Source organism: Oncorhynchus nerka, linkage group LG20, assembly GCF_034236695.1.
Source record: "Oncorhynchus nerka isolate Pitt River linkage group LG20, Oner_Uvic_2.0, whole genome shotgun sequence".
Classification (NCBI taxonomy): domain Eukaryota; kingdom Metazoa; phylum Chordata; class Actinopteri; order Salmoniformes; family Salmonidae; genus Oncorhynchus; species Oncorhynchus nerka.
The window spans coordinates 65090028-65102011 of NC_088415.1; the positions used below are offsets into that span (position 1 = coordinate 65090028).

The 11984-nt window shown below is 40.8% G+C and overlaps 1 protein-coding gene across 9 annotated transcripts in view; it reads right to left on the reverse strand.

The window, feature by feature from the left end:
- The window catches only part of LOC115102969 (dystrobrevin alpha-like), a 30719-nt gene extending 22286 nt beyond the window's left edge, over positions 1-8433 (reverse strand). For 4 of the 9 annotated variants that reach the window (XM_029623474.2, XM_029623473.2, XM_029623477.2 and 1 more), the window contains exons 1-4: positions 4962-5188; positions 1235-1302; positions 803-883; positions 474-687 (exon numbers count right to left, since the gene is read on the reverse strand). In XM_029623474.2, coding sequence (XP_029479334.2) covers positions 474-687; positions 803-883; positions 1235-1302; positions 4962-4978 — 380 coding nt within the window. In that variant the 5' untranslated portion in view covers positions 4979-5188. Of the gene's footprint in view, positions 1-473; positions 688-802; positions 884-1234; positions 1303-3979; positions 4115-4961; positions 5189-8238 lie in introns of those variants that run through there. The other 5 variants (XM_029623475.2, XM_029623464.2, XM_065005686.1 and 2 more) reach the window with 3 other exon arrangements.
- Positions 8434-11984: the final 3551 nt, after the last annotated feature.

Here is an 11984-nt window from a genome sequence, read left to right on the forward strand (position 1 = left end):
AAATAGACGAATATCACAGCCAGTCACAACACTGGCGGGTAAGTAATACTGTGAAACAGTATTATTCCACTATTAGTGACAAATATATTATGGACATTTTCTGAAATTACAACGCAAAAATTACCAACATTTCTATGTGTATCACCTTTAAGTTGCTCTAATACACTGTAATTACAGCAGTAAAAACAAGAAGAAATGGTTCAAATGTATTTATCATCATCACTATGTCATTTTCACTGTTTACTTTCTCTTGTCTTTCATCAGAACTAAAGATGTATCACTTGACACAAGACTATTGTGAGACCATTACATTGTTAAAACAACAGTCAGTCTGGATTTCGTTCTCCCATGAAAGACTGTGTGTGAACAGACGCCACACACGCCACACACGTACACAAACACATGCAACACAATTGCCCCATCATCACGCTCAGTGACCGTCACACAGTGATGCGGTCATGGTGGATCCTCACGGGTCATAGGCAGCCAGCAGGAAGTTGAGCAGCATACTGATGGACTGTTCCACATTGATCTGGTGGGTGGTGGGCATGCGCTTGTTGAGCTGGTAGAAGATGGTGGAGAGTATTGCTTCCAGGCGAGCCACAGTGAACTCTGTGTTGAGGTCCATGGTGTTCAGGCCGTTCTCTCTGAACGCCTCAATCACATTCCAGATGTCCACCAAATGGACTGTGAAAAGACAGAATAGAAATGCACGGACACGTTTCCCTTTTAGCCACGTGTTTTCAGAGACACAAGACAATCCCAATCAAACCTCAGACAGAGGACATCACGCCATACTCACGGTTGCATTTCTTCTGAACGAATCTGAGTTTGCAAGCTGTCCTATACGTGGACAATCTTATGGAATCCAACTCTTGTGCCCCTGTAGGAAAAAAAAAATTGTGTGCAAGGTAATATGACAGACAGTAACGCAGGAATGCTGGTGATGATGAGACTTTGTGGAGCTACTGGGGGAAGAGTGTTGCTTCACACACTGTCCATGCAGAGTGCATCCATGTGGTCATTAACAATAGATTCCTGTCTATTATTGCTAATGAAAGTAAGCTGTGTTAGCCTATATTGGATCCTATACTGGAATCTTTCTTTGAGGTAGCATGGTAAATGACTTGGTAAATGTTATTAATAACCTGGTGAATGTTGTTATTATGCATACAACAGTTATAATACTATGAGTGTGGTTCACTACTTTTCAGAGATCGCCCTGTACACTTACGCATCTCTGCGAACAGTTGTCGTCTCTCCGCCATTATGTCACCACTCCTCCCACGATCTTCAATCATTCTGATCAGGAGGAAACAGATGATATGAGGGAAGGTTAGTGTTAGGACAAAGACAAACACACTATCCAGGACACACTTCCACACTCCATCCCACAGGTGGCAGTGTCTAGGTGCTGAGCCAAGGCTCGATAAGCATATCAGGTACTGTCAATTAGGTTTGTCAGTCAATGTCCCAGCTTGCAAGCCACAAAGCTGCTGGTTTTGCTTGGTGGCCATCAGGCTTTCCATTTGTTTTTGAGTCTTTACTTTGGGTATGCCTTTGGTGTTTTTCCTTTTTGTACATATTTCTGTTTTGTCACCATCTGAGCAAATAATAATCTGCTTGGACTGGCCAACCAAGAGGTCAAGAGAGACAGAGCTAGCCTTGGACCAAGGTAAGGTTGCTGTCTCCCTGGGCACATGTGCATCCAACACGGTCCTCAAACACTGATTTCTCACATTCAAGCAGCCATTCATTCAGGTTACAGACAATGTAGCTAGGCCTAACACCCCTAGACATAACGAGTGCAGCAAAATCAGTAGGCTAGTTATTGGTTTCTTAAAACTGTTCATGAGTAATGACTTACACTCACTGGGCCATGACAGTTTGAATTAAAATACACATTTATTTTATTCTTTCAGTACTTGAGTCCTAATAGTGACACGTTTGTAATGGATCAATGATTAGGTCATTATTGTGTGCAGACAATACAATATTGCTTCCCAGGTGGTCATTTTACAACAAAAAAATACATTAACATAACACTACTAACTCAACAGCTTTAGTAGTTGTAGTATTACTCATAATAGTGCCACTGTTCAGCCGCAACTACTATCATTTAATGTACACTACCGTTCAAAAGTTTGAGGTCACTTAGAAATGTCCTTGTTTTTGAAAGAAAAGCACATTTTTTGTCCATTAAAATAACATCAAATTGATCAGAAACACAGTGTAGACATTGTTAATGTTGTATATGACTATTGTTGCTGGAATATCTACATAGGCGTACAGAGGCCCATTATCAGTAACCATCACTCCTGTGTTCCAATGGCATGTTGTGTTAGCTAATCCAAGTTTATCATTTTAAAAGGCAAAATTATCATTAGAAAACCCTTTTGCAATTATGTTAGCACAGCTGAAAGCTGTTGAAGCAATAAAACTGGCCTTCTTTAGACAACTATCTGGAGCATCAGCATTAGTGGGTTTGATTACAGGCTCAAAATGGCCAGAAACAAAGAACTTTCTTCTGAAAAAGTCTATTCTTGTTCTGAGAAATGAAGGCTATTCCATGCAAGAAATTGCCAAGAAACTGAAGATCTCGTACAATGCTGTGTACTACTCCCTTCACAGAACAGTGCAAACTAGCTTTAACCAGAATAGAAAGAGGAGTGGGAGGCCCCGGTGCACAACTGATCAAGAGGACAAGTACAAGTGTTTAGTTTGAGAAACATACGCCTCACAAGTCCTCAACTGACTTCATTAAATAGTACCCGCAAAACACAAGTCTCAACGTCAACAGTGAAGAGGCGACTCTGGGATGCTGGCCTTCTAGGCAGAGTTGCAAAGAAAAAGCCATATCTCAGACTGACCAATAAAAATAAAAGATTAAGATGGGCAAAAGAACACAGACACTGGGCAGAGGAAATTTGGAAAAAAGTGTTATGGACGGACAAATCTAAGTTTGAGGTGTTTGGATCACAAAGAAGAACATTTGTGAGACGCAGAAAAAAATGAAAAGATGCTGGAGGAGTGCTTGACGCCACCTGTCAAGCATGGTGGAGGCAATGTGATGGTATTGGGGTGCTTTGGGGATGGTAAAGTGGGAGATTTGTACAGAATAAAAGGGATCTTGAAGAAGGGAGGCTATCACTCAATTTTTGGAACGCCATGCCATACCCTGTGGACGGCGCTTAATTAGAGCCAATTTCCTCCTACAACAAGAGAATGATCCAAAGCACAGCTCCAAACTATGCAATAACTATTTAGGGAAGAAGCAGTCAGCTGGTATTCTGTCTATACTGGAGTGGCCAGCACAGTCACCGGATCTCAACCCTTTTGAGCTGTTGTGGGAGCAGCTTGACCGTATTGTATGTAAGAAGTGCCCATCAAGCCGATCCAATTTGGGGTGAAATCTCTTCAGGTTACCTCAACAAATTGACAACTAGAATGCCAAAGGTCTGCAAGGCTGTAATTGCTACAAATGGAGGATTGTTGACGAAAGCAAAGTTTGAAGGTCACAACGATTATTTCAATTAAAAATCATTATTTATAACCTTGTCAATGTTTTGACTATATATCCTATTCATTTTGCAACTCATTTTCATGTATGTTTTCATGGAAGACAAGGACATTTCTAAGTGACCCCACATTTGTTGAACGGTATTGTATATGCTAGTCTCAATGCAACACTACAGTACTAAGTATCTGACACCCCTTCTACAACAGCAACACTACCATCCTCTTGGTTATCTCTACGTACTGTATCCCCATCCACACTCTATTATCTCAATTCACTTCATAGCCTGAATCACCACAAGATACTGTATCATTAGTACCAAGAGTCCTTCACTAAACATAATCTGTGACATGACTGACACAACCCAGAGTCATTTTTTTCCATCAACGCTAATAACTTTTGACCACCTCACACTGCCCATTTTCACTTGAATAAATGGCAACATGACACATCATTTCTTACCTGGTGACCGTCGGGACATATTAAATCATGCATTTTTGTTAAAACTGTAGCCTGCGGACAGTCCCTACAGGGCATTGAAAAACTTGAGCGAGACAAGGACGAACGTTTCACAGCAGCTAGCGAATGCTCACACTATGCCTCGCTGCACACTGTCCAAGGAAATCTAATACACCTAGTCATGTGGTAAGTTGCCATGGTAGCAAAGAACCCAGTCACTCCATTCCTAAAAAACAGGGTGCAATGCCCCCCCTTCTCTCTCATTTTAAATGGGACCAGATTTTGTGGAGCAAAACATCAATGACAACAAAATTATAAACGATTCATTATACTCTTTCTCCCACGACTGGCCACTTTTCACCAATGAAGTAGAAGTTAATTGAATAATTAAATAAATATGCAAATATTATGCAGTGGCCTCAGGTTACATGTAGAAACTTCCAAATGTTTCATGCCAAATGCTAATTGAAGGTACTGTACACATACACAAAAATGAAAACAATGTCTGCACATAGACCCTTCTCTGCAGAGTAACGCCCTCTATGGTAACACTGGATCAAATTGGTAGCAAGTAGCGCATTCACTCCTAGACACTGTATTCACACAATAAAGATGACTGCAAACAAACATTATCTGTCTGTAATGTCACGTTTTAGTTTAAGTAAGTTACAACAATGTTAAACACTTTTGAGTGAATCATTCATTAATCATCCAAGCACAATCTACTTGAGTCTCATATAGTACAACAAACGCATAGCAACTAACTAACTAATAATAACAATGTAACATACTCAAACTGCCAATTCATATCACAAAGGAACAGAGCCAAGCTCTTGTGCCAAGTATTTGACCTTACGAATGCTATTCTAAATCTGTGAAATAAATAGCTAAGATTGACACAAACTACTATTCCCCTTTTGAAGATTGAAAACAACCACAAGCAACACAACTCAGGAGATAACAAACTTGTCAATGTTGAACATACCCTTCAGAATGTACCATGGTCCTCTGTTTCCTTGTCTGTCTGTGTGCTACTCCAAAGGCTTGTCATTCTTGATAACAACTGTACAGAGTATATAAAGCCCTCTCTACCAGGCAAACATGACAACAAAAAGCAGCCAGCCCCAGTTGGAAGGGGTTAGCTTAGCTACAGTCACATATCTGAAATTAGAAACTGTCAGGACACAGGTTGTGCTGCTGCCTCTATCTTTAACTTCAAATGAGCAGGCTTGACATTCTTGTACAGCTTTACTGGCTCTCCAGTTGCAGCCCCTTCCAACCTCTCACTTGGCGCCCACCCAGCGAGCATTACTCTTGCTCTGTGCTAGCTCACATACACTTGCAGTATTAAAAATAACTGCCCTGAAATGAGCAAATCATTGTATACCATAAACATTGCAGAAAACTTGTAACACTCCACCCCTGCCAGAATCAAACCAAGGCTATAAAGACAGTTTCTCTTAGCAATATTAAAACTATAACATTTCTTCCTGCAGTGGATAGATAAACTCTCTTGCCCAGTTATTAACTGAATTTCAGGCACGCTGAACCCTTCCCTTATAAGTCTCTTATGTATATTATGGCTCTTTTTTTTTACCACAGTCAAAGAAAGAAAAGCAAAGGGGTACAGTATTTCTGAGACATGAGCAGTTGTTTGAGTTATGGCCCTGTATTTCCCCATATTTTTCCCCACTTAGACATCAGCTATATATTGCAGCTGTTCATGTATTTACTTACATCCACTGATTGCCCAGTGTTATTTTACACCATAAGATTATAATTGATATCAGATTTAGAACCGCAGGGTAGAGCTGTGTGTAAAGCTGCCTGCTTTGTTCAGTAATGAAGTTAACTGTACAACAATCGTCAACAAAAACACCCATCACATATTGAAATTGCAGGACCAGTCAAAAGTTTGGACACACCTACTCACTCAAGGGTTTTTCTGTATTTGTACTATTTTCTACGTTGTAGAATAACAGTGAAGACATCTAAACTATGAAACAGCACATATGGAATCATGTAGTAACCAAAAAAGTGTTAAACAAATCAAAATATATTTTATATTTGAGTTTCTTCAAAAGTAGCCACCCTTTGCCTAGATGACAGCTTTTTTTTGTGCTTAATATTAGGATTTTTTATAATTTGTACTTTTGATACGTAAGTATATTTTAGCAATTACATTTACTTTTGAGACTTAAGTATTTTTTTAAACCAAATATTTTGACTTTTACTCAAGTAGAATTTTACTGGTTGACTTTTACTTGAGTCTTTTTCTAATAAGGTATCTTTACTTTTACTAAAGTATGACAATTGGGTACTTTTTCACCACTGCCTGTCTCTGAGTTGTACTAGTAAATGCTGCCTGCCTGTGGGGCGTCTGATCACCATGGTTCTTTGCTCCATAATCCAGAAAGCATTCTATCCGTTTTTTAACATGTTTGTGGTTGTTGTTCCTGAACTGACCCTGTGTCCCAATGTGAGCTCCTTACTGGAAGAAAAACAACTCTGATACTGGCTGCTTTACAAAGGTGATTAGTGAAACTGCTTCGGGAAATTGCTGCAACAACAGAAAAACTGGATCAGTGGGAATATGCTGATATTTATACAATATATACAAAAGTATGTGGACACCCATTCAAATGAGTGGATTTGGTTATTTCAGCCACACCAGTTGCTGACAGGCGTATAAAATCGAGCACACCGCCATGCAATCTTCATAGACAAACACTGGCAGTAACATGGCCTTACTGAAGAGCTCAGTGACTTTCAATGTGGCACTGTCATAGGATGCCACCTTTCTAACAAGTCAGTTCGTCAAATTTCTGCCCTGCTAAAGCTGTCCCGGTCAGCTGTAAGTGCTTTTATTGTGAAGTGAAAAATGTCTAGGAACAACAATTAGCCATGGAATGGTAGGCCACACAAGCTCACAGAATGGGACCGGCAAGTGCTGAAGCGTGTAGCACGTAAAAATAATCTGTCCTCGGTTGCAACACTCACTACCAAGTTCCAACCTGCCTCTGGAAGCAATGCCAGCACAATAACTGTTCATCTGGAGCTTCATGAAATGGGTTTCCATGGCCGAGCAGCTAAACACAAGCCTAAGATCACCATGCCCAATGTCAAGCATCGGCAGGAGTGGTGTAAAGTTAGCAGCCATTGGACTCTGGGGGCAGTGGAAACGCGTTTTCTGGAGTGATGAATCACACTTAACCATCTGGCAGTCCGACGGACAAATCTGGGTTTGGTGGATGCTAGGATAACACTACTTGCCCGAATGCATAGTACCCACTGTAAAGTTTGGTAGAGGAGGAATAATGGTCTGAGGCTGTTTTTCATGGTTCGGGCTAGGCCCCTTAGTTCCAGTGAAGGGACATCTTAATGCTACAGCATACAATGTCATTCTAGACCATTCTGTGCTTCCAACTTTGTGGCAACAGTTTGGGGAAGGCCCTTTCCTGTTTCAGCATGATAATGCCCCAGTGCACAAAGCAAGGGCCATACAGAAATGGTTTGTCGAGATCGGTGTGGAAGAACTTGACTGGCCTGCACAGAGCCCTGACCTCAAGCCCATCGAACACCTTTGGGATGAATTGGAATGCTGACTGCCAGGCCTAATCACCAAACATCAGTGCCCGACCTCACCAATGCTCTTGTAGAACATCCAATGGAATGCCTTCCCAGAAAAGTGGAAGCTGTTATAGCGGCAAAGGGGGGGCCCAACTACATATTAATGTCCATGATTTTGGAATGAGATGTTTGAAGAGCAGGTGTCCACATATTTCTGGTCATGTAGTGTACCAAACTGTTGGTTGATGATGCCATAACAGTTTTACAAACGAGCCATGATAGCCATGTCAATGACTTGGTTACTTTAATTACAATGGATCCTGCTCAGCTCTGGTGTATTTCAGAAAGAACTGAGAAACACTATGGTTGACAGTGTGAAATACCAAGAGCATCATTTGTCAACATTTCTTGTCAAACACACATGATGAGTGAAGAAAGGCAACAGGCTGTATATGACAGATTTATATGCACATCCATTGCGATAATCTGTATCCCGTTACGACAGAGGCACTACAAATGAGGCGTAATAACGGTTAACCCCCAAATTGTCAATCCTTCAATTCTAACAGTTGACATGCAATTTGCCTCGGGATTAAAACAAATCTAGATCTCACTAGTTCCTATACAGTAACTTGGATTTTACACGAGTGATATTAAGGTCGTTCCAGTGCACTTGTGCTGTCTATACTTACCAGGATTTCGAGGAATAAAACTGCATTGTTTACATCCAGGATAGACGTGTCAGCCGTGTCCATAGATGTGATTACGATTAATTTAGGTCAATTGTACAATACCCCTAGAACGGTCTATTCCTGTAATTACGAACGCTTTTTGTAGCGGTGATGTGATGGAAATTTTCGAGTAGCGCAACCCAGCATTTGCCTCGAGTACGTGTGGCTTCTGCCGATGACGTAATGCGGAATCTCTTCACTTGCGTCAGTGTATTCTTTACAAATGTTGAAGTTGACAAAATAAACATACAAATACATATTGATTCAGCCATATACTTACTGTATAAACCCATTAATACAATGCACAGGAAGGATAAGTGCAGTCTGTGAAACCAAACCACATCTAAAAAATAATAATTAAAAAATGGTGAGAAACTGATGAGAGAAATCTGTATCACATCAAAGTGTTTATAGTAACATATATGGCCAGTAAATAAGAAGTCTCAACAATTTGGTGTTGTGTGTCTGGGAGTGTATTACACTGGACTGCCCTGTCTCTGAGTTGTACTAGTCAGTGCTGACTGCTTGTGGGGTCTGTGGAAACAATCCCCATCTGATAAATACATTTTTTGAATGGTGAGAAACTGATGAGAGAAATTTGCATCACATCGGAGTCAGATAAGCACAGTTTAGAAATGAACAAATAAGACAAAACATACTCCACATGCATAGCCTGGGAAACCGTTAGTGGGAGCTATTGATCTTCACTATCATTCTAGGCTATGTGACCAGCGGCTATTACGCTGGTGGCCCCCGGCGAACGGTTCGTACATAAAACATCCTCCATTCACAATGCAAAGTCATCGGTTTCCTCCTTATCTAATTTTAATTGCGTGCCACTGTGGTAAAAAAATGAAAAAATGTGCGTAATTTTCCACCACCATGCTAAAGTGGCTAATGCTACTTCATGATGTTGGCCACCTCAACTAAGGGTAAACAACCGACTGCTGTAACCGGATTGGCTGAACGCGGTATGAAACATTCTGAAATTGTCTAAAAATCTCAAAATGGTGGTGCAAAATTATGTTTTATTAATACAGTACAGACATAAAAAAAATATCACGCGGCACACCATTAAAGCAAGTTAAGGAGGAAACCGATGTATTTGCAGCCGGAATAGAGAATGCTTTTGGTCGTCCAAAATCAATCTCGCTCTATTTTCTCCCACTGCCGGCCACTGGGCTCCCTCTAACCACCACATTTGCTAAAGAGTGGAAACGCCAACCGGATGCTTCAGATTTGTGCATCCGGTGAAAGATCTGGATTGTTCTAGGCTGGGCACATTAAACCCAGACAATAGTCGAGATCCATAGCCCACACTAGGCTGCACAGGCTACCTCACACAGATAGAGAGGATGCAGAGGACAACAAAATAGCACTTCCTTAGAGGACTTGGTTACAGTTGGCCTATGTCTATATCATGTAATTGTATTTTTAAAAGTTACCTTTATTTAACTAGGCAAGTCAGTTAAGAACAAATTCTTATTTACAATTACGGGAAACAGTGGGTTAACTGTCTTGTTTTAATAACTAATAACAAATATAATTTAATATAATCTACCAAAGATAATGCTGGGGCCTCCTAGTGGCACAGCGGTCTAAGGCACTGCATCTCAGTGCTAGATGTGTCACTACAGACACCCTGGTTTGAATCCAAGCTGAATCACAACTGGCCGTGATTGGGCGTCCCAAAGGGCGGCGCACAATTGGCCAGGCTGTCATTGTAAATAAGAATAAGAATTTGTTCTTAACTGACTAGCCTAGTTAAATACAGATACAAATATAGTTTACGCTACCTTGTCACGCTATGGCTTGTCACATCATCGGGCGAAAGCCGTTCTCAAACTAACGTAATCTATGCAGTTTGGTCAAATTGCCAACAACGCAACATGGGGCATCATCTTTTCAAAAAAATAAATGTTTGACTTTTCAAAATAGTTTCCATTGGAAAGGTAGATAAAAGAGTTTCCATCAAAAGCAATCACTTTTGCATGTGAAACAAAAATAAATGTTTGACTTTTCAAAATAGTTTCCATTGGAAAGGTAGATAAAGAGTTTCCATCAAAAGCAATCACTTTTGCATGTGAAACACAGAATCCTACTCATTACTACACGTGCTTAATTACATCACCTCTGTTTTGAACCGACTTTGCAGTGGGGCTTTCGACTTTCAGCCAGTGCAAAACACATCTACAGACGGGCGCCGGGGCGAGATTAATCAAACTCCCTCACTGGCAGCCCAATTATGGGCTGCGTTCAGAACAGAAAGGGGTTGGGTGGTGGGTTGGGAACGCTCTGCTGCCCTCTAAATACCATCACTCATTGCTTCAAGCCACACCCCACAAAACGGAGCAAACGTACCTCAAAGTCTGTTCAAGAACGTTGAAGAACGTTTTTGTAAAATGTGTCTTTCAGTAAAACCGTCATGCAACGTAGCAAGTGATTAATCAAACTGAACGCACCCCTGATTTTTTTTTGTGCCTAATTATTCGCTAAATATCTACACTGATTGGTCAAAAGACCAATTATTGGCAAAAAAATTATATAATAATTAGGCTGCCTGTGTAAATGCAGCCCTTCAGTCACATTGAATAATCCTTTTCCAGTTTCTGTGTGCGTGTAAAGTAGTAATTGGAGGTATTCTCAGTACAACTTAGTTGGTGGGTGTTTGGAGTGGACTTGGAGACAGCCAGCAGATGTAGTTCTTCAAATCAAATCAAATTTGATTGGTCGCATACACATATTTTGCAGATGTTATCGCAGGTGCAGCGGAATGCTTATGTTTCTAGCTCCAACAATACACACAAATCCCAAAATAAAGAAATATCATAATGAGTAATATCAGAGTCCGGAATATAAACATAGACAGTATGAACAGTATATGAATAGGAAAGGTGTGTACAGCAGTAGATATATAAGTCTCTGCTAGGTAAAGCCCCGCCTTATCTCAGCTCACTGGTCACCTTAGCAGCACCCACTCGTAGCACGCGCTCCAGCAGGTATATCTCACTGGTCACCCCCAAAGTCAATTCTTCCTTTGGTCGTCTTTCCTTCCAGTTCTCTGCTGCCCATCACTGGAACGAATTGCAAAAATCTCTGAAGCTGAAGACTCACATCTCCCTCACTAGCTTTAAGCACCAGCTGTCAGAGCATTTTTACAGATCACTGCACCTGTACTTAGCCTATCTGTAAACAGCCCATCTATCTACCTACCTCATCCCCATACGGGTATTTATTTATTTATTTTGCTCCTTTGCACCCCAGTATCTCTACCTGCACATTAATTGTTATATTGTAATTACTTCGCCACCATGGTCTATTTATTTCCTTAACTTACCTCATTTGCACTCACTGTATATAGACTTTTTGTTTTATTTTGTTCTACTGTATTATTGACTGTATGTTTTGTTTATTCCATGTGTAACTCTGTGTTGTTGTATGTGTCGAATTGCTACGCTTTATCTTGGCCAGGTCGCAGTTGCAAATGAGAACTTGTTCTCAACTAGCCTACCTGGTTAAATAAAGGTGAAATAAATCAAATATAGGATGAGCCCATAGCTGTACTGAAGGTGCTGCAGCACCCCCTGAAAAATCGGAATTAAACCCCCCCGAGTGACAAAAAAATGTATGTGCCACCCTCCCCCTGCATCTGTACTGACTCTGCCTTTTAGATGATAGCGGGGTGAACAGGCCATGGCACAGGTGGC